The sequence below is a fragment of the Neophocaena asiaeorientalis genome, unplaced genomic scaffold, assembly GCF_003031525.2.
Source record: "Neophocaena asiaeorientalis asiaeorientalis breed wild unplaced genomic scaffold, Neophocaena_asiaeorientalis_V1.1 scaffold293, whole genome shotgun sequence".
Lineage (NCBI taxonomy): Eukaryota > Metazoa > Chordata > Mammalia > Artiodactyla > Phocoenidae > Neophocaena > Neophocaena asiaeorientalis.
Window position 1 is genome coordinate 3898053 of NW_020173920.1, and position 24324 is coordinate 3922376.

The 24324-nt window shown below is 35.5% G+C and overlaps 1 protein-coding gene across 5 annotated transcripts in view; it reads left to right on the top strand.

The window, feature by feature from the left end:
• DLG1 (discs large MAGUK scaffold protein 1) overlaps positions 1-24324 on the top strand; it is a 280091-nt gene extending 255767 nt beyond the window's left edge. For all 5 annotated transcript variants that reach the window (XM_024752078.1, XM_024752079.1, XM_024752080.1 and 2 more), the window contains 3 exons: positions 10523-10632; positions 20968-21059; positions 21982-24324. In XM_024752078.1, the coding sequence (XP_024607846.1) occupies positions 10523-10632; positions 20968-21059; positions 21982-22088 (309 nt within the window). In that variant the 3' untranslated portion in view covers positions 22089-24324. The remainder of the gene's footprint in view (positions 1-10522; positions 10633-20967; positions 21060-21981) is intronic.

Genomic DNA, 24324 nt, shown 5'->3' on the forward strand with positions numbered 1-24324 from the left:
GATGCCTCAGGGCTTATGCAAGCTCACTGATGGGCAGAGTTAGGACCCAAAAGACTCGGGGGTTGTTGTCCACCCGCTGTTGGGTGAAGCCAGGTCCTGGGGTTAGTGCCGGACTACTAGCAGGCAAAGCCAGGTCCTGGAGTCTGGCTGCAGGGCCATGGGATCCCAGAGCTGGTGTCAGATCACTGGTGGCAGAGCGGTTCCTCATACAGTTGGTCACAGTGTCTGGGGAGTCCCAAAGCTTCTGTTGGCCTTCTGTGGGCAGGCTGGGTCCGCAGGCTGCAGGATTATGGTTTTCTTGCACCTGGTGTCTGCCCCCTGGTGGGTGAAGCTGGTCTAGAGGCTAGTTCAGGCTTCCTGGAAGGCAGAGCTGGTGCCTGTCCACTGGTAGATGTAGCTGGGTCATGGCCCTCTCTTGGGCAGGGGCATGTCTAGAGGTGACTGTGGGTTCAGGAAGTCTTTAGGCAACCTGTCTGCTGATAGGTGGAGATGTATTCCCACCCAGTTAGTTGTTTGGCCTGAGGCATCACAGCACTGGCACCTACAGGCTGTTAGGTGGGGCCAGTTCTTGGCACTAATGAGCCATAAGGAGGATCCCACTATGACGACCACCCACACCAGTGTCCACGTGGTAGAAAACTCCCACGTGTGGCTGCCACCAGTGTCTGTGTCCCCAGGGTGAGTGGCAGCCACCCCACCTCTCCAGGAGATTCTCCAAGACCAGCAGGTAGGTCAGCCCAGGCTCCCATCAGATTACTGCTTTTGCCCTGGGTGCTAGTGCATGTGAGATTTTGTGTGCACCCTTTAATAGTGAAGTCTCTATTTCCCCCAGTCCTTTGGGACTCACAAAATTGATCTCCACTGGCCTTCAGAACCAAGTGCTGTGGAGACTTGTCTTCCTGGTGCAGGGTCCCCAGGGGCTCAGAACTCTCATTCCTGTGGAAGAACCTCTGTAATATAATTATTCTCCAGTTAATGGGTCACCCATCCAAGGGTATGCAACTTGATTATATCACAAGTACACCCCTCCTACCTGTCTTGTTGTCATTCCTTCTCTATGTGTTTAGTTGTAGATCTTTTCTGGTAAGTTCTGATCTTTTTTATACATGGTCGTTCTGCAGGTAGTTGTGATTTTGGTGTGCTCATGAGAGGAGGTGAGCTCAGGGTCTTTCTACTCTGCCATCTTGGCCAGTCTCTCTCCCAGTTAGAAAATTTAAAGCCACCTCTTAACTCTTAAGTGAAGGAGAAAATACAAAATGAAATTACAGAATTTCTTAAAAATGAAAGTAGTACATACCAGAATCCATGGGATACATTTAAAACACTGATCAAAGGAAAATTCGTAGCCTTAAGAACTTTTCCAAAGAAAAATGAATGCGAGTAGGGATTTCCCTGGTGGCACAGTGTTAAGAATCCGCCTGCCAATGCAGAGGATACAGGTTTGAGCTCTGGTTGGGGAAGATCCCACATGCTGCAGAGCAACTAAGCCCGTGAACCACAACTGCCGAGCCTGCGCACTGCAACCACTGAAGCCCACGTGCCTAGAGCCCGTGCTCTGCAACAAGAGAAGCCACCACAATGAGAAGCCTGCGTGCCGCAACGAAGAGTAGCCCCCACTCACCACAACTAGAGAAAGCCCGCATGCAACAACGAAGACCCAATGCAGCTAAAAATAAAATTAAATAAATTTTTTTTATGAATGAGAATAAATAAACCAAATCCCTAGTGTAAAATACTAGAAAAAGATAAAGGAAGAACATGATATAAATAAAAGCAGAAATTATGTGGTAAGCAGAAGGAAGAAAATGAAGATCAGAGAGGAAACTAATAAGAAAACAAAAGCAGTAGATAAAATCGATGAAACCAAAACTTGTCCTTTGAGAAGATCAGAGTTATTGATAAACCTTTAACCAGACTGGTCAGAAAAAAGGAGAGAAGACACAAATTACCAAAATCAGGAATGAGAGAAATAACAAAATCTACAAATATTTAAAGAAAAGTCAGAAATTAGTAACAACTTTATACCACTGAGTTCAACAATTTAGATGAAAAGGATAAATTCCTTGAAAGGAATAAACTACTTAAGCTCAAGAAGAAATAGATAATTTGAATAGCCCTACATCTGTTAAAGAAATTGATTTGTATTTAAAAACCTTTCCACAAAGAAAACTCCAGGCCCAGATGGCTTCACTAATAAATTTTACCAAACACTTAAGGAAGAAATAATACCCATTTTCTACCATAAAATCTAAAAAGAGGGAGTGCTTCCCAATTTATTCTGAGTCCAGCATTACCTAGATTTCAAAACCTGACTGCACATTACCAAAAAAACTACAGACCAATTTCTGTGAGCATAGATGCAGAATTTCTAAACAAGATTTTTACAAATTTGATCTAACAATATAAAAGAGATAATATAACCACCAAGTTAGGGTTTATCCAGTGAATTCCAGGTAAATTTTAACATGAGAAAGCAGTCAGTTTACCTCACCATATTAAACTAAAAAAGGAAAACCATATGATTATATCCATAGTTTAGGAGAAGCTTTGACAGAATCCAACATCTTTTTTTTTTTTGGCCGCATTATGTGTTCGTTGCTGTGCGCGGGCTTTCTCTAATTGCGGCAAGTGGGAGCTACTCTTCGTTGCGGTGTACAGGCTTCTCACTGCGGTGGCTTTTCTGGTTGCGGAGAGCGGGCTCTAGGCGCGCAGGCTTCAGTAGTTTCAGCACGCAGGCTCAGTAGTTGCAGCACATGGGCCCTGGAGCACGCAGGCTTCAGTAGTTGTGGCACACGGGCTTCAGTAGTTGTGGCTCACGGGCTCTAGAGCACAGGCTGAGTAGTTGTGATGCACAGGCTTAGTTGCTTCACAGCATATGGGATCTTCCGGACCATGGATCAAACCTGTGTCCCCTGCATTGGCAGGCAGATTCTTAACCACTGCACCACCAGAGAAGTCCCCCAACATCCATTCTTGATTAAACTCTCCACAAACTGGGAATAGAAAAGAACTTTCTCAAACTGATAAATAATATTCTAAAAATCCTACACCTATCATCATACTTAATGATAAAAGAAGCTCAGTGTTTTCCCCCTAAAATCAGAAACATGTCAAGGATACCCACTCTCACCACTTGTTTTCAGCATTGTACTAGAGGTCCTAGCCAGTGCAGTAAGACAAGAGAGAGAAATCAAAGTCATCCAGATTGGAAAGGAAGAAGTAGAATTGTCCTTATTTGCAGACAACATGATTGTCTATGTAAAAAATCTGATAGAATCTACAAAAAGAAAAAAAAAATGCTACTAGAACTAGTAAATAAGTTTAGCAAGATCAAAGGATACAGTGTTGATCAATATACAAAAATCAATTGTATTTCTATATACTAGACCAAATCGAAATTTTAAAAAACATTATTTGTAGTAGCATTAAAAAAATATTAAATACTTAGAGATAAATCTGACCAAAAATATTTGCAGGTCAGTACACTAAAAACTACAAAGCATTGCTGAGAGAATTAAAGACCTAAATAAATGGAGAGATGCACGATGCTCATGGATTGAAAGGCTCAATGTTGTTTAGATATCAGTTTTGTTCACTTGCACTTTAGGCTCAGTACAACCCCAATCAAAAATCCCAGGAGTTCTTTTTGTAGAAATTGACATGATAATAATACTAAAGTTCATATGGAAATGCAAAAGATCTAAAATAGCCAAAACAACTTTGAAAAAGAACGAAGCTGAAGGACTCACACTACTTCATTTTGAAATTTATAAAAATACAGTTAATCAAGATGGTATGCATAAAGATATTGGCATGAAGATAGGTAGATCAGGGCTTCCCTGGTGGCACAGTGGCTGAGAGTCTGCCTGCCGATGCAGGGGACACTACTACTTCGTTGCGGTGCACAGGGTTCGTGCCCTGGTCTGGGAGGATCCCACATGCCGCGGAGCGGCTGGGCTCATGAGCCATGGCTGCTGAGCCTGCGCGTCCGGAGCCTCTGCTCCACAGCGGGAGAGGCCACAATGGTGAGAGGCCCACGTACCGCAAAAAAAAAAGGTAGATCAGTGTAACATACTAGAGAATCCTTAAACAGACCCACATATATATGGACAGCTGTGGTCAAAGGTGCAAAGGCAATTCAGTGGAGAAAGGGATATTCTTTCAACAAATGGTGATGGAACAATTGACTAGCCACGCCTCATACCATACACAGAAATTAACTCAAAATAGATCCTAAATCTGAATCCTAGAACTATAAACATAGGAAAAATCTTCATGACTTTGGGTTTGGCAGTGATTCCTAAGATAATATACCAAAAGCACGATCCATAAAAGAAAAAAAATGATAAATTGGACTTCATCAAGGTTAAAACTTCTGCTCTTGGGGGAAAAAGAAAAAAGCACTGTTAGGTGAATAAAAAGACAAGCCATATACTAGGAGAAAATATTTTCACATCATATATTTCATAAAAGATTTGTATCTAGAATATGTAGAGAACTCTTTCATCACAATAATAAAGACAACCCTATTTTTAAATGAACAAAGGATTTGAAAAGACGTTTCTCGAAGGAAGATATAAAAATGGCCAATAAACACGTGAAAAGATACTCAACACAGTCATTCATTAGGTAAATGCAGATTGAAACCTTAATAAGGAGCCACTACATACCCATTGGAATGGCTAAGTTTTTTTAAACTGACCATTACCAAGTTTTGACAGAGATAGGAGGAAAGAAATCATATGTCCATACAGAGACTTAACATGAATATTTGTAACAGCTTTATTTATAATGGGCAAAAACTGGAAATAACCCAGATGTCCCTCATCTGGTGAATGGATAAACAAAGTATGGTATATTCATGTAATGGACTACTACTCAGCAATAAAAAGTAATAAATTGTTGATGTTACACAACAACATGGATGAATCCCAAAGTAGTTATGCTAAGTGAAAGGAGCCAGACAGTAAGCTACATACTGAATAACTGTACTTATATAAAGTTTTAGAAATTTCATACAAATCTATAGTAACAAAAAGCAGACTAGTGGTTGCTTGGAGAAGGACAGGAAGGAGAGGTTACAAAGAGGCATGAAACTGGGGAGTGACTGATATATTTATTATTTTGATTATGGTGATGATTTCAAGGTGTATACACATGTCAAAACTTACCAAATTGTATACTTTCAATATCTGCAGTTTATTGTATATCAGTTATGCCTTAACTAAGCCTTTTTTTTCTTTTAACTGACATTCCTCCTAGTGCTTTGGGGGAAAACAGAACTTGTATCTTTAACATTATATGCTTTCTGAACTACTTAAGATTTTTGTCACTTGCATACATATTCTTTATAATAAAAATAATTAATAAAATGGATTTTTGTAAGAAATTAAGGTGGAGAATAGAAAAGCAGAAGATCTAGAAAGAAATAACACAATAGACAAACTACTAGCTAACCTGATTTTTTTTTTAAGGGGAAAATCACAAACACTAGACACAGGAAATGACAAGGGGGCATAACCATTGAAATATTATGAAATCATAAAAGACTGTATTGCATATCTTTATATAAATAAAATTTTAAACTTGGTTGAGATGGATAATTTCCTAGAAAAATGCAGTTTACCAAAATTGACCTATTAGAGATGGAAAGATTTCTATAGAAGAAGAAATCTTTAGAAGAAATAGAGCAAGTTACCAAGAAACTACGCCACAAAAAGCATCAGGCCCAGATGACTTCATGGAGGAATTCTAATAAATCTTGAAAAGTTAGATCATCCTAAAGCTCCATAAGTACTGTTCAAGAGCATCTTTTTATGAAGCAAGTCTAATATTGATATCTAAACCTGATGAAGACAGTGAAAATTATAGATCAGTATCACTGATAAATATTAATACAAAAGTGTTAAATATTTTAATAAACAGAATCCAGTACCACATTGCAAAAATAATATACCATGACCAAATGGGATTAAAGATATTTAAAGTCAGCTCAATATTAGGAAATCCATTAATGTAACCTACCATGTTAACAGATCTAAAGAGAAAAATCATATATTCACAGATGCCTGAAAAGCCTTTGGTAAAATCCAGTACCTCTACTGGGAGGGGGAAATCTCAGAAATACAGAGATTGTTGTTATTTTTTTTAAGAGAAAAAAGAAAAAGATTGAGAGGGACAGATCGAAATCCTTAATGGGAGAAACATTGAGGCAGTGCCATTATGATAGGAGCAAGACAAAGATGTCCGTTATCTCTACTACTACTCAAGGTACTAGTCAATGCTATTACACAATACATATCAATCAGAGGCATAAGAATTGGAAAAGAAATAAAACTATCTCTGTTTTCAGATAATATAGTAACCTAGAAACCATACAAAATTTATTTTGTAAAATATAAATTTATTATAAAATTAAAGACTTATAAAATCAAAGACAAAATAAAAAGCTAGAGTAAGGTAGCATATAAAATTAATATGCAGAAATTAATAGCTTTCTTTTACATGAACAGTAATCAGAAGATTATTATAGAGAAAACCCCATTTATAATGTAAGAAATAGCATGTAAAATACTTAGTAGACTTAATGAGAAATATGCAGACTTACATGAAGAAATCTGTAAAACACTCCTGAAAGACAGAATATTAGACTTGATCAAATGTAAAGACATCCCTTGTTCTTAGCTATGACAATTCAACATTGTAAAGCTGCCAGTTCTGTCTAAGCTGATTTTATATATGAGCACAATCCCGGTAAAAATAACTACCAGCTTTTTTATGGGGTTAGACAAATTGAATTGAAGTTCATAAGAGAAGCCAGGACCACACAAAAAGAAAAGCTACAAGAGATTCTAGCCCTACCAGATATTAAAGAATACTGTTAAGACTTCTTAATTAAAACAGTGTGTTAATGACCCATGAATAGGACAAAAAGACGAGTAGAATAGAAAAGAGAATCCAGGAAGACCCAAACTCATATGAAAATATAGTATATGACAAAGGTGCAATCTCATATCACTGGGGCTTTTAATAATGGGCTTTTAAGTAAATAGTGCTGGAACAACTGGAGAAAAGGTAAATTAGAACCATACTTCTGGGGGACTTCCCTGATGGCACAGTGGGTAAGACTCCATGCTCCCAATGCAGGGGGTCTGGGTTCAATCCCTGGTCAGGGAACTAGATCCCACATGCATGCCGCAACTAAGAGTTCGCATGCCGCAACTAAGGAGCCCAGGTGCTGCAACTAAGACCCAGTGCAACCAAATAAATAAATAAAAGAACCATACTTCACACCATACACAAAAATTGGCTCTAATATAATTGACAGAAGAAAATATAACCTGGGCATAGGGAAGGTTTTTTAACCGTGAATCAAAATTCAGATGCAGTAAAAGACTGATAACTTCTGAACACATGAAAACAAAAAGACTTTTGCTTGACCAAAAAACTTTTCCTAAAACTAAGAGAAAACACCATTACCAATGTCAAAAAACAACTGACAAAAAATCTTCAAGAAAAGGGCTGATATTCCCGAATATTAAAAACTCTTAAAAATTGAGCAAATAGAGACCAGAATCTATTAGAAAATGGACAAAAGATATAAATACACAATTCACACAAAAATAAGATATAAAAATGATAAATCAAACCTGAGATCAGTTACCTACGAGGGAGGAGTGGAAAGGATGGGAGATTGGGATTGAGGTAGAAGGGATGGAGGTATAGCATTTCTCCAAGTATACCTTTTTGTATAATTTTGACTTTAGAACTGTGTTAACATTTTGTATATTAAAAAAACAAAAAGAGAAGATGAGGGGAAAGCAGAGTGATATATGAGCAGACTAAACCTAGTCCGTTTCAAATAGTTATTTTTAAATTAATTTTCAAATAACTTCATTGAAGAGAGGAAGGGAGGGGAGAAGTCTTAATCCCAATAATCCTTGAAGACAGGCTAAAGACAGAAAGCCTATGAACAAATATTGAACTCTAATTAGAGTGGTATGGGTTAATAGGTCTGAAACTACTTTAAGGTATATTTTAGAGTTGAGCAAATAAATTAATATATTGACAATTGATGGGAGCTAGATTTCTCACTGTCAAAGAAGGGATTTTAGAAATATGGAAAGGGGAGAGGGTAGAATAAGCTCTATGGTAATTGGATTGGAATTAGAGATATGAATATAAACCCATGCATCTTAATACAGATATAGAAATATAAATGTGTATATATGTTTTCTTGCTCTGTCCACAAAGGAGGCCTAAAAATGATGACTCGTCAATAAACAATGAGAATATCTAGTGTCTAGATCTTGGCTTCTAAATACTATCCTCCATTAAAAAGGTCCAGAACTCATTAGAATAATGGCTGATTCCACTGGGAAAGTACAAGATGAGCCTAGAACATTTTGCTCTGTCAGAAAACTAAGGAAGTGCTTAAAGAATGATACAAATATGTCAAAAAGACACTGAAACCAACCTGTAAGGCCCCACAGTGGCCAAGTCTGGCATAACTGGAATATTAAAATAAATGATAATAACTGATTATAACAGAGAACAAGAATCCAAGAGTCCATAATGGTATAATGGTATAAATAAATACATGGTATAAATAAATATATGAATGAATAAATAAGTAGATAGAAGGGAAAGCTTTACCTTACATTATTAGAATGTCTGCTAATAAGGTTAGAAGGAATGATGGAATTAGGAGAGCTCTCTTGACAACCACCATGATAATAATTGTTTCAGGCAAGAATCATCAGTGTATGCTAAAATTAATGAGTGAATCAATACCTGATGAGAAACAGGATATTTACATAGTTTCAACATATCCTTGCCCCAAATACTTATCAGCTACAAAAGGAAAATAGTAATCTAAACCTGGCAGACAAAAACCTTTAAAAAGTGATCAAAATTAACATCACTAGTAGACATCTTATGCTTCCTGATATGATGGACTGAGAAGGATGCAACATCACTTCTGTGGTATTCCTACCAAAAATGTGTATCCTGCCATCTGATGGGAAACTTCAGGCAAACCCAGGTTGAGGCATATTCTATGAAAAAGAATGTTCTGTACTCTTGAAAAATATCAAGATCATGAAAGACAAAGACTAAAGAACTGTGCCAGATTGACAGAGGCTAAAGAGACAATACAACTAAACGCAATGTGTGGTCCTGGATTGGACCCTAGAGCAAGAATACTTTTTTTCCTTTTGCAGTAAAGGATACTAGATGACCAACTGAAATTATACTGTGGTTATTTAAGAGATGTCATTGTGTTTAGGAAATAAGGGGTAAAGAAGGTTTATGTTTGCAATTTACTGTTAAGCTATTGTGTACATATATATACAGGGAGGTAAAATAAAGCAAACAAGATAGAATGTTAATGTTTCAATGTAAAGTTTTTTAAAATTAAGCAATCAGGTAAAATAGTAATATCTAATAAAAGGAGGTGGTGGGTACAGGTATATATGTTATTTACCTTCTATATGTTTGAAATATTCATAAAATATTAATTTTTTTATTTTAAATAGTCCTACTGAGTTGAAATTATCATTCATTCGGGTGGATTCAAGCCCTTAGATTATAAGACGCATTATGGGGTAGTACCTGACTTTAAATGTTATAATAAAATCTGTTTGATAAATTAGAAGTACTACCCTATTTAACATGGAAATGCTCATCTTTACTAAAAATCTTAATGGCCTTTGGCAGTGAATTTAAGCATGTCAGGAAAGCGTCTTAAATTCAGAATTGGGGTTTCCAAATGCTTCAGTTTGTGATAAAGTTTTTACTGGTCACCAGTAAGATGAAAAATAGAGAGTGGTAGTGAGGTTTTATAAATTTAAATTTATTCAGTTTTAAAGATTCGCCTTTATCCTACACTTTTACATTCTTGTTTGATCATATATTCTTTTTTTATTTGTTTTTTTGTTTGTTTTTTTGTGTGTGTTTTTGCGGTACACGGGCCTCTCACTGTTGTGGCCTCTCTCGTTGCGGAGCACAGGCTCCGGACGCGCAGGCTCAGCGGCCATGGCTCACAGGCCCAGCCACTCCGCGGCATGTGGGATCTTCCCGGACCGGGGCATGAACCCTTGTCCCCTGCATTGGCAGGCGGACTCTCAACCACTGGGCCACCAGGGAAGCCCTGATCATATATTCTTTTATGAAATGATGGTTGTGGTAAGATGGTCGCTTAGGGTATTTTTTAGTGCCCTTTCTCAGCGAAGTAAAAGATAGGAACCCCATATTGGTTGCCGTTTTGAGAGATTACTGATCTGTGAAAGCTAGGAGTAAGGGAACTGTATTTTCATTCCTTTTTAAATGTAATATTTGAGAATGGAAAACCAGTTATCCATAGTCATTATTCATTGTCTTCGTAACAGAAATGACAAGTTTGCTTAAAGTGAACAGGATCCAAACATCATAATTCAGATTTTGTACTTGTAGGAAATGTACCTTTGATATAGTTGAAAATACTTGGTTCACTTGTTTTTCTTCCCTATTCCCTCTGTTTTAGGGCAAACACTGTATCCTCGATGTGTCTGGAAATGCCATAAAGAGATTACAGATTGCACAACTTTACCCAATCTCCATTTTTATTAAACCCAAATCCATGGAAAATATCATGTAAGTGTAAATGCCTAAGGCACAGCCTCTTAAGTACAAATCCAGTCTCTGTTACTTATTAGATTGGGTAATTTACTTACCCTTCTTGCATCTCAATTCCTTTATCTGTAAAATGCAGGTAATAATAGTATATCCACTCAGAGGGTTGTTGTGAGGATTAAATAAGCACTCTTGATATTAACTATCATAATCATCAACGTTAATATACTAAAGTATAAAGTAACATATGTTAGAATTTTTAAGTTTAAATAGTCACATGTGTCCAGTACCTACTTAATTGGGCAGTGCAGCTCTGGGTAACCATTAAGAGAATAAAATAATGTATAAATATTTACCTAATAGAGGACAAAAAATAGAATTTAAATAAATAGTAAAAGAAGAGAGGAATGAGCAAATAGAAACATAGTATAGGTGGGGCAAAAGGATACAGATAGTAAGATAGTATAAATTAACCCACATGTTTCATTAATTAAATTCTAGACTAAATGGTCCAATTAAAATACAAAACTTGGCAGAATAGAGGAATGAGAAATAACTATATGTTGCTTTTGTAGAAAAGGAAAAGAATCTTTACCTTCTATTCCTCCAGGTTCTCAGCTGGGCCTCTGTAACAAAAGACAGATGAACAAGAGAAAAGCATGCAAATTTATTTAAGTTTTACATGACATAGGACCTTCATAAGAAAATGAAAACCCAAAGGAATGGTTAAGCCTGAACATTTTTATACTAGGTTAGATGAGTGGAGAGTGATGGGAAAATGTGATAGGACCAGACAATATGACTTAAGAGTAGTAAACTAATGGAAACTTAGTAAGGCTTGTTCATTCAAATTCTTCTCAGCTTCCCTCCATCATCAGAGATAAGGATAGTCCTTTTCTTCAGGTATAGGGGGGGTCACCTCTCACATGAGGGTCTTATTGACCTGCTTCAGGGGAAGGTCAGAGAGTCCTTCCTTTACCCGTCATTTTTCAAATTCCTTCAAGCCAAGGTACCATATTTTGGGATAGTGTGCTATAAAACCCATCAATTATATGTTGCTTTTATAAGACATACCTTAATTATTAGTCTATGGAAGGGCTGAAAGAGAATAGAAAAAAGGGATATACCATACAAACACTAAATAAATTCAGCTGGTTTATACTACTTTCAAAGTATACTCTAAGGTAAGAAGTATTACTAGAGATAAAGAGGAACATTCATAGAAGTTAAAGGTTCACTCCATTACGAAGATATACTTATACATTTGTTTTGCACTTTTAGTAGCACAGTCTCAAAATATCTAAAGCACAAATTAACAGCTGTATAGGAAAAATAATAATTCCACAGTCATAGTGGGCGAACGTAACAAAAGAATCACAGAGGAATAGAATAAGAAAACAAATAAAAATATAAATAAGGATATACAACAACACAATTTAGAAACTTTACCTAACTGACATACATAGACCACTGCACTCAACATCTGCAAAAGTTACACCTTGATTTCAAGTGCACTTAAAATAATTACCAAAACTAATTATATGCTAAGCCACAGATTTCAAATGATTAAAAACAAATATCTCTGAGCATGATGAAATTAGAGTAGAAATGAATAATTAAAAGATCACTGGAAAATCCCCAAATATTTGGAAATTCTGTGGATCAAAGAATAAGTCACTCCATAAGTTAATAAATGTTTTGAACTCAATGGTAACAAAATTGTCAAGTAAATAAATTTGGAGGATGTAGTAGCCTAGAAAACAAACATATGGTAGAGAGGATTAACAAATCAAAAATGTTTTCTTTGAAAAAAATTTAATAAGAAATATCAAGGAAAGAAAATTTTAAAGGCATAAATAACATCAAGAATGAAAATGGGAATATCACTAAACATCCAGTGAACATTAAAAATGTTAACACAGACAACCCAGTAGAAAAATGAGCAAAGGACTTAGACACTTCACAAGAGGATCCAAATAGTTAATAAACATTTTAGATAATGCTTAATCATGGAAATGCAAGTTAAAACCACAAGGTCATATGTTATACTAAAATAGCTAAAATGAAAAAATACCAAATGTTGGCAAGGATGTGGAAAAAATGAAGCTCATAACACTGATAGGAGTGCAAATTGGTACATCCACATTGGTAAACTTGTTTACAGTATCTCCTGAAGCTGAACATACACATAACTTAGGACCCAAAAGTCTCATTCCTAGATATATACTCAACAGAAATTTTACGTATGTTTACCAAAGAAATGTACTAGATAAGTTGGAAATACTATACTAAATAACTAAGAACTTGAAACTATCCAAATACCCATCAGAGCCTACATAAATATGACATATTCACACAAAATGAAATATTCTACAGTAATGAAAATGAGCAATCTCCAACTACACACAAAAGTATAAATAGAAGAATCTCACAAACATAATTTGAGTAAAAAAAAATTCAGACCTAAAAGTATATATACTCCATGATCCCAAATTTCATCATTGCTTATAGAAATCAAATAGAGGTTACTCTTTGAGGGTAGGTTGGTGACTGGAGTGAAGACACCCAGATTCTTAGGTGCTGATGTAATGTTCTCTATCTCAGTCTAGGTACCAGATATACAGGTAAGCGTAAGTTGCTGAAAACTCATCAAGATATATATTTATGATATTTCTGTTCTATGTTTGAAAGTTATGCTTTAAAAAAATCTGAAGAAATAGAAAAGGAAAAAAAGAAATAGAAAATCTAGACCTGTACTCCTAAAGAACTTGACTTTGTTATGAAAAGCCTTTCCACAAATAAAAGAGCCAAAAGGACTTACTGAATTCTATCAAAAGCTAAGAAGTATTACCAGTCTTATAAAGATTCTTCAACTAATTTTATGGGCGTTAATTTAATACCAAAACCTGTGAAAGATTTCACAGGAAATGAACGTGACAAACCAGTCTTACCATGAATATAGGTACAGAAATCCTTACCAAAATATGAGCAATTTGAATCCAACAATTTTTTTAATAAGATAAAATACAACAGCCAAGTTGGGTTTATTTAAGGAATGCAAGGCTAGGTTAACATTTAAGATTAATCAGTGATAGAGCTAGAGAGAAGATGGAGTAGGAAGCACCAGGAATCTATCTCCCCACCTAGACAACAGTTGGACTTGCAGAATCTGTCTGATGTTGACCCTTGAACATCGCAGGTTTGAACTGCATGGGTCTATTTAAACATGGATTTTTTTCAGTAGTAAATATTTCAGTACTACTCAATCTGCAGTTGATTGTGGATGCAGAACCATGGATACAGAGGAACCAAGCATATGGAGGGCCGACTGTTAAGTTATACATGGATTTTCAACTGCATGGAGGGTTGGTTGGCACCCCTAACCCTGACATTGTTTAAGGGTCAACTGTATTTTGGAACTCAGGAATTCATTGAAGGCTTGCAGCTTCTAGGGGATGGTTTGAACTGTCAAATTTGATATATTTCACCTCTTACCACGGTAGCAACTACCCATTTCCCCACCTTCAGCCCCCTAGCAGGTAGCCATGCACTCATTCCTTGAGCAGCTTACATAAAGTTTGTGGAGCCAAGGTGGGGAATAAGGACCTTGTCCTCCAAACACTGGGGAATCTGTGCTCAGATAGCTGATTCCTGCTTCTAATTGTGGAGGTGCAGACACAGAAGCAGGAAGCCATTGTTGCAAACCCCACTGCCACTGTTGCAGGGCCCCACCTCTCAGGCTGAAGTGACTTCTAGAGAGTTAAGGGGCTGGTGCCTTTTTTCCCCCTCTTTTACGTTTTCTTTTTCCCATTTGGGAGCCAGACTAGGACGTTCACATATACAGGAGTATTCAGAAAGTCAACACACAGGCCCAGGGAAAGGCACAGGCTCAGAAAATATCTGAGAAGACCATACGTGTATACCTCAGGCTAATCCCTGGCATGGAGACATCCTATAACAATTTAAAACAAACAAAAAACCCTAAAGGAAGGAGAATTTTACCTCTAGCATTATCACATTATAAGATTCCAATGTCCAGTATTCAACAGAAATTTATAAGGCATACAAAGAAACAAGAAAGTATGGCCTATTCAAAGGGAAAAAATAAATCAATAGAAACTGTCCCTGAAAAAGACCTAATGGCAGATATACTAGACAAAGACTTTAAGACAGCTGTCTTAAAGTTTCTCAGCAAACTCAAAGAAGATGTGGAAAAAGTCAAGGAAACAATGTGTGAACCAAATGGAAACATCAATAAAGAGGTAAGAAACCAAAAGGAAATTCTGGAGCTGAAAAGTACAAAAACTGAAATGAAAAATTTCATTCAAATTTTTGAATGAAAATTTCATTCAAAGAGGGATTCAAACACAGATTTGAGCAGGCAGGAACAAAGATTCGTCAAACTTGAAGAATGGAAATTATCAAGGCTATGAACAGAAAGAGAAAAGACTGAAGAAAAGTGAACAGATCCTAAGGAACCTGTGGGATACCATCAATCGGAAGAACATATGCATCTGGGAGTCCCAGTATTAGAAGAAAGAGAGAAAAGGCAGAGAGAATATTTGAAAAAATAATGGCTGAAATCTTCCCAAACTTGATGAGATACATGAATATAAACATCCAAAAAGCTCAACAATCTTTAAATAAAATGAACTCAAAGAGACCCACATTGAAACACGTTTTAATCAAACTATCAAGAGACAGAGACAGAATTTTGAAAGCAGCAAGAGAGAAGTGAATTATCACATACGGAAGTCCTTATTTCCAGTAATTTATGTAAGTGGACTAAACTCTCCAATCAAAAGACAAAGATGGGCAGACTGGATAAAAACACATGCAATCCAAAGACACAAACAAGTTGAGAAAGTAAAAGAGATATTCTATTGAAATAGTAACCAAAAGAGATCAGGAGTAGCTATACCAATATCAGACAAAGTAGACTTTAAATCAAAAAAGGTTATATATGACAAGAAGGACATTGTATATTAATTAAAGTTTCAATATGGCAAGAAGATATAACAATCATAAACAGTTATGTACCCAATAACACATCATCAAAATATATGAAGGAAAAACTGACACAATTGAAGGGAGAAACAGCTCTACAATAATAGTTGGAGACTTCAGTACCCACTCAAAATAATGGGTAGAACAACCAGACAGAAGATACATAAGGAAATAGAGGGCTTAAACAACACAATAAACCAGATAGACGTAACAGACATATGCAGAACACTCTAGCCAGTAATAACAGAATACACGTTCTTCTCAAGTGCACATGGGACATTTGCCAGGGTAGACCATATGTTAGGCCACAAAAGTTGATTCTTCAGAAAGATCAAGAAAAATGACAAACCTTTAGGCAGACAGACTAAGGCAAAATAAGACTGAAACTAAACTCTGAAATGAACGTAGGGACATTACTACTGATTATACAGAAATAAAAAGGATTCTGAGAGTATTATGAACAATTGGGCACCAAAAATATGGGTAACCTAGGTGGACAAATTGCTAGAAACATAAAACCTTACCAAGACGAAATCACAAAGAAATAGAAAATCTGAATATACCTGTAACTATAGTAAGTTTTGTATACATATAACTTATACACCCTATATTAAGAAAATTGAATCAGTAGTCAGAAACTCCCAACAAAGAAATGCTCTGGATCTGATGGCTTCCCTGGTGAATTATAACAAACATTTAAAAGAAGAACTAATGCCAATCCCTCCTAACTCATTCTGTGTGACCAGCATTACCCTGATACAAAAGCCATACAAAGAAACTACAAGAAGGGCTTCCCTGGTGGCGCAGTGGTTGAGGATCTGCCTGCTAATGCAGGGGACACGGGTTTGAGCCCTGGTCTGGGAGGATCCCACATGCCACGGAGCAACTAGGCCCATGAACCACAACTACTGAGCCTGCGCGTCTGGAGCCTGTGCTCCGCAACAAGAGAGGCCGCGATAGTGAGAGGCCCGCACAGTGCGATGAAGAGTGGCCCCGCTTGCCACAACTAGAGAAAGCCCTGGCACAGAAACAAAGACCCAACATGGCAAAAATAAATAAATTAATTAATAAACTCCTACCCCCAACATCTTCTTTAAAAAAAAAAAAAAACCACAAGAAAACTGTAGACCAATATCCCTTATTAACATTGATGTTAAAATCCTCAACAAAATATTAGCAAACAATTCACCAACATATTAAGAGGATTATACACCATGAGCAAGTGGGATTTATTCCTGGAATGCAAGGATGTTTCAACATATGAAAATGGATCATTGTAATAAACCACATCAACAAAATGAAGGGGGAAATCACATGATCATCAACTGATGTAGAAAAAGCATTTGACAGTATTCAGCACCCTTTCATGATAAAAACATTCAACAAAATAAGAATAGAAGGAAACTATCTCAACATAATAAAAGCCATTTATGAAAAACTGACAGCAAACATCATTCTCAATGGTGAAAGACTGAAGGCTTTTCTTCTAAGATCAGGAATAAGGCAAGGATGCCTGCTTTCACCACTTCTATTTAATGTAGAACTAGAAGTTGTATCCAGAGGAATTAAGCAAGAAAATAAAAGCCATCCAAATTGGTAAGGAAGAAGCAAAATTATCTCTGTTTGCAGATGGTATGATCTCATCTGTAGAAAACCATAAAGGCTCCACACAAAAGCCATTAGAACTAATAAATTCAGCAAAGTAGAAGTATGCAAAGTCAACATACAAAAATCAGTTACATTTCCGTACATAAACAATGAACAGTCTCAAATGGAAGTTACAAAAACAATTTTATTTACAATAGCATCAAAAAGAATAAAATACTTAGGAATTAACCAAGTAGGTGAAAGACTTGTACAATGAAAACTGTAGAACAGGGCTTCACTGGTGGCGCAGTGGTTGAGAGTCCGCCTGCCGATGCAGGGGACACGGGTTCGTGCCCCAGTCTGGGAGTATCCCACATGCTGCGGAGCAGCTGGGCCCGTGAGCCATGGCCACTGAGCCTGTGCGTCCAGAGCCTGTGCTCCGCAACGGGAGAGGCCACAACAGTGAGAGGCCCGCGTACCACAAAAAAAAAAAAAAAAAACTATAGAACATTGCTGAAAGAAATTAAGATATAAATAAGTAGAAACACATTCCATGTTCATGGATTGGAACACTTAATATTGTTAAAATGTCAGTACCACCCAAAGTGACCTACACGTTCAATGCAATGCCTATCAAAATCCCAATGACATTTTTGCAAAAACAGAAAAATCCATACTAAAATTCATATAGAATCTCAAGGAACCCCCAAATAGTGAAAACAATCTTTTAAAAAGAACAAAAAAAATGGAAGACTCATACTTCCTGATTTCAAATTTTATTGCAAACTACAGAAATCAAAATGCTGTGGTACTGGCATAACAACAGAGATAAAAGACCAGGGGGAAGAAATGGTCAGTTGATTTTTGACAAGGATGCAAGACCATTCAATGAGGAAAGGACAGTCTGTTCAACAAATGGTGCTAGGAAAACTGCATATCCACATACAGAAGAATGAAGTTGGATCCTTACCTAACACCACATACAAAAGTCAACTAAAAATGGATCAAGGACCTAAATGTAAGACAATAAAACTCTTAGAAGGAGACATAGGACAAAAGCTTCGTAACACTGGATTTGGCAGTGATTTCTTAGATATGGCACCAAAGACACAGGTAACAAAAGAAAAAAAGGAAGGTTAGACTTTGTGAATATTTTAAAACTTTTTATATCAAACGACATTATCCACAGAATAAAAAGGCAACCCACAGAATGGGAGAAAGTATCTGTAAGTCATATGTCTGATAACAGATTAATATCCAGAATATATAGAAAACTAAAACTCAACAACAACAAAAATCTTGATTCAAAAATGGACACAAGACTTGAATAGACATTTCTCCAAAGAAGAGAAACAAATGGCCAATAAGCACATGAATAGATACCTATCATCACTAATCACTAGGGAAATGCAAATCAAAACTACAATGACATACCACCTCTCACCCATTAGGATGGCTACTGTCAAAAAAACAGAAAATAATTGCTGCCAAGGATGTGGAAAAACTGGAATTCTTGTGTACTGTTGGTGGGAATGTAAAATGGTACAGTTGCTGTGGAAAATAGTTATGGCACTTCCTCAAAATACTAAAAATCATAATTACTATATGATCCTGCAATTCCACCTCTGAGTATGGACCCAAAAGTATTGAAAACAAGGTCTTAAAGAGATATTTGTACACCCATGTTCATGTTATCATTATTCACAATAGCTGAAACATGGAAGAAACTCAATGTCCATCGACAGATGAATGGTTAAGCAAAATATAGTATATGCACAGAAAGGAAGGAAATTCTGCAATGTGTTACAACATGGATGAACCTTGCAGACATTATGCTAAGTGAAGTAAGTCAGTCACAAAAAGACAAATACTGTATGATTCCACTTATATGAGGCACCTAGAGTAGTCAGAATTATAGAGACAGAAAGAATGATGGTTGCCAGGGGCCAGGGGGAGGCAAGAGTGCAGTTATTTTTAATAGGTATAGAGTTTTGGTTTTATCAGATGAAATGAATTATAGGGATGGATGGTGGTGATGCTTGCATAGGTACTAATGCCACTGAAGTGTATACTTTAAAATGGCTAAAATGGTAACTTTTATACTGTGTATATTTTACCACAATTTTTAAAGTAATTTTTAAAGATCAGTGTAGTGCAAGACTCGCAGACATAGAAAACAAACGTGATTACCAAAGGGGACGGGGAGGGATGAAGTAGGAGTTTGGGATTAACAGATATACACTACTATACATAAAATGGATAAACACCAAGGACCTACTATATAGCACAGGGAACTATATTCAGTATCTTGTATAACTTATAATGGAAGAGAATCTGAAAAAGAATATATATATATGAAAAGAATAGATACGTATATAACAGAAACACTTTGCTGTACACCTGAAACTAACAACATGGTAAATCAACTATACTTCAATTTTTTTAAAAATCAGTGTAGTGTACCGCATTAACAGATTTTATGGGGAATTCCCTGGCAGTCCAGTGGTTAGGACTCGGGACTTTCACTGTGATGGCCCAAGTTCAGTCCCTGGTTGAGGAGCTAAGATTCCGCAAGCCACACGCCACAGCCAAAAAAAAAAAACAAAACAGCTTTTAGTATAAAAAAATATCATTTTAATAAATGCAGAAAAAGCATTTGATAACATTAACATCTATTCATGACAAAAATATTTTGTAAACTATGAATAGAAGGGAATTTCCTTAATCTGATGAAGGTCATCTACAAAATACCAAAGCAAACATCATATTTGATGATGAAACATTGAAAGCTTTCCCTCTTAAGTTGGGAGCAAACTTCCATTTATCCATCATCCAGCTGTAACATTAATTATCAACTGTGACCAATCTCATTTCATCTATCCCCCCCACCTCCTTACCGCTCCACTCCAGATTATTTTGAAACAAACCGCAGACATTATATGATCTCATCCATACATCTTTGTATATATTTGAAAGATAAAATTCTTGATTAAAAAACATCACTGTGATGTCACACTAAAACATATATACATTGATATGTATAAAATGGATAACTAATAAGAACCTGCTGTATAAAAAAAATACGTACACATTGTAGAAGGTCCAAGCAATATGAACAAGCATAAAGAAGAAAAAAAATCACTATGTCACACTAAAACAGTAATTCCTTGATATCATCAGTTCATGTTTTCTTGATTCATAAGTTTTAATTTTTTTCAATTTGTTTGAATCAAGTTCCAAACAAGGTCTGTTTGTGACAGTTGGTTGTTAAGTCTTTTGATCTACAGATTCTCCCTTCATATCTTCTCTTTTTTCTGTTTATTTGTTGAAGAAACCAACTCATTTATTCTGCAGTTTTCCCTAGACTATATTTTGCTGATTGCCTTCTCATGGTATTATTTAATGTGTTCATGTATCCCCTTTACTATCTAGAAATTGGTAAGTAGATCTGTAAGTCATATTTTAATATGAAATTTTCATCGAAGTCAAAACTGTCAAATTAATGCTTAGTTTTTTTTTTTGTTTTTTTTTTTAATGCTTAGTTTTTTAGGCTGTCTTGAACTAATGCAAAAATGTGTTGAAACCCTTCTGTCATTCCAAGTAAAAAGCTACATAGTCAGTGACTGGATGTAGTTTTTAATGACATTAAGATTCTCAACAGAGCACAACTTTTCATGATTTTATATGTCTTCTCTCCTTTGTCATCCTTTTTCAAAAGTATTATAATGTAGTAATTACTAATTTCTAAATTTATTTGTATAGGGAAATGAATAAGCGTCTGACGGAAGAACAAGCCAGAAAGACATTTGAGAGAGCCATGAAACTGGAACAAGAATTTACTGAACATTTCACAGGTTGGCATGATGTGTAGCAGTGCCCTTTATGGTAGAATTTTGCTTTGGAGCCATATGCACTCACCCATTGAAATGGATTTTGAACTATGCCCACATTTACCGGTAGTAATAATAAGTGCTCTAAGTTCCAGAATAATTCATCTAATCTAGGTTGCAGTGATGAGGAATCTTGAAATTTAGTGTTTCTTAGGTTGTCGATGAGGATAGCGTGTACAGAGGAAAACATTCAGACTTGACTTCTTCAATGAAACTGACTTTTCTCTTATTCTTTATAAATTTTGATCTATTTTAAGATATTATTTGTTTAAAAAGAGAAGAATAGGTAGCAATTCCCAAATTCATTTTATTCTTTAAATTATTCCTTAGGTATCTTTGGATAGGTTTTTGTTGTTGTTTATTGTTTGTTTGAAATAATGATTAGCTTATATTTGGTGTTCATATTAAGTACCATTAAGTGTCATGGTGTTGTAACCCATGTGTGTGTGTGTGTCTTTTTTTAAGGATTTTTAATAATTTCAGACTTACAGAAAAATCACAAGAATAGTACCAATTCTCATATACCTGTATTCCACAAATGTTAACATTTTACCACATTTATAATTTTGCTGAAACATTTAAGAGTAAGTTGCAGACAAATGCTCTTTTGCCTCTAATTACTTCAGTGTCTATTTCCCAAATACACAAAACAAAGTAAAAAAATCACCAAATCTTGCTTTCTGATAAATTTTTAAAATAAATTTTTTTCTATTTTAAAAATAAGAAAAGTCATGAAATGAGCCCTTTCTAAGCAAACAATACATAGATGGTATCTCTTCCTGAATGAGTATTTCTAAGATATAGCTTCTGCTGTCTTACCAACAATTGTAATGGTGAAGATAGACAATTTTAATGGAGGTTTCTGATTTTGTTTCTATCATTACAGCTATTATACAGGGAGATACGCTGGAAGACATTTACAACCAAGTGAAGCAGATCATAGAAGAACAGTCTGGTCCTTACATCTGGGTTCCAGCAAAAGAAAAGTTATGAGGACTGATGTTTCTCTTTTCCATAGTCTCATTTTCTCTGACATTTCTTTGCCCTTTCCTTCTGGAGTCTGTCTTCAATACTTCTTCCATGTTGAATCATATCCCACTCATCATGGTCTGCAGTTGCACTTATTTTTGACATCTTAGTGTCTCCTTCAAGTTGTAATATCTGTATTATTTTATCTCACTATTGGTTTGTGGCCATTTTTCACAAATGAAGATGGAATGGCCTGACCAGCTATTAATAGGATTTGGGGAGACGGGGAAATTGTGGTAAAATTCCTTAATGTTTAAGGGAAAGTAACTTTAAGAGATTTTCAGAGAAGCTTTATATACATTCTTTCCAAATTTCAATATAAATGAAAGAAAAGTGGTTTTAATCAATGATTTAGTAAACTTTGAGCAACAATGCACGCTTAACTTTAATAGCATGGTTTGGCCAACATATTAGCTCTCAAGTCCTTTTCTCAATTGACTTATGTTATCAAAGCAAATATTTCATTACAGACAAATAAGGAAAATATGTTTTTTAATTTCAAAATTAATATCTGAGTTAACTTTAATAATTTCACAAGGGATATTCATATCTTCTTAAAGTCTTTTATTGTTTGAAGTTTTTTTTTTCCTCCCAGTAGATTTGCTAGGAATAACAATGTCTAAATGTTTTTAATCTACTTGTGCAACACTATTTATAGTGTCTTACAAAAGTTCATACATAATGATCATCACATTTTCTGAATTGAGGCCATGTTTAGGTGCTAGGGGAGTTTACCTTTTACACATAAGGTTGAGAAAATTTCATAGACATAAATACAAAACAGACATTACAGTGATGATGTAATCATTATGGCAGTGGGAAAGGAGTCCAATTCATAGTCTAAAATTTTAAATGCATTCTTAGGGGTCAGATTTTAATGAATATTTTACCCACAATAACTGACTATTTTGTTATAATAAAATATATATATATAAATATATATATAACTTTCTTTAAACTCTGTAACTATGGGAATTATTTTCTTTACATAGTTGCACACACACAAACATATATATGTATATTTAAAATATATTTTTTTTCTTTTGCCACCTACTCTCTTGGTTTGGTTTTAAGTTAAATATTAATTGATTGGACTTTATCTTCCTTAATCGTGTGAAGTGAAAACAGGAGGATGGTGGTTGTGGAAAGAAGCCCTTAGGGAAATTAGGTTATACATAAAAACATGGGCATGTTCTCCTCTTTTCTATAAAAGTTTTCAAATGGTTCCTGGTTGGTTTTTTGTGGGTTTTTTTTTTTTCAGGGGGGGGTTGGGTGTTGTTCCCATTGTTCTTGTCATTGGGTTTGGATTTGGTCTCCACCTCTTTCCAGTTCTCCTTTCATTAACAGGCAAACAGGCAAAAACCTCATGTGTATGAGTGTTTTCCCCTCAGACTGTACACCTTTCATCTCTTGTAGCTGCTCTGCAGTAGAGTTGCACAGATCTTCATGGTGAGCAATTAAGAAATTTTAGTGAAAAGTAGATAACAATTTCAGAAATCAATTTCTCTGGTCTTTTATATTAATAATACTGTTTGGCTTCCCATTGCTTTTTTGGAGTTTATTAAATATGTGTTTTTGACAACCTCCTCATTACAGTTTCTTAAACAAATGAGTACTGGTTTGTAAAGAATTATCAACATTATCCATTCCATTTATGAGAAAGAGGAGAACAGCTAATAAACTTTATTGTAAAATCTGTATGTTAAATGTGTCTTGTATTCTGAAAGAAAAAATTATTTTACAAGCTAGCATTTTCTTGGAACAATTTGGGGCATCACATGATTTGTAAACAATTCAAGAATCATTAGGCAACCTAATCATATTTCTTCTGTAGGTTTTGGAATTGAATATGTTAACACATTGTAATATATACCACAGCTGTTACATGCTAATATAATAAGTTGTTTCCAAACATAAATAGATTAGAAGAAAACTATTGTAAAATGATCTCAAGAGCCTCAGAAATCACCTTATAGCAGGACCCCAGCATAAACCATTTTGAAGTATTTACTGGTCGAATGTTGTAAAATATCAAAGAGGTTAAAAAATGACACCATTTATGTGTTAAAATGTATATTACATTGCTTTCTGAATGTCCTTGTTAAGTGATTTTTTGTAAGAAGATACTTTTGTGCACCTTTCTAGACTGTATAGAATTATTAATAAAAGTACTAATTGTTTAGTACTACTATGCAACAGA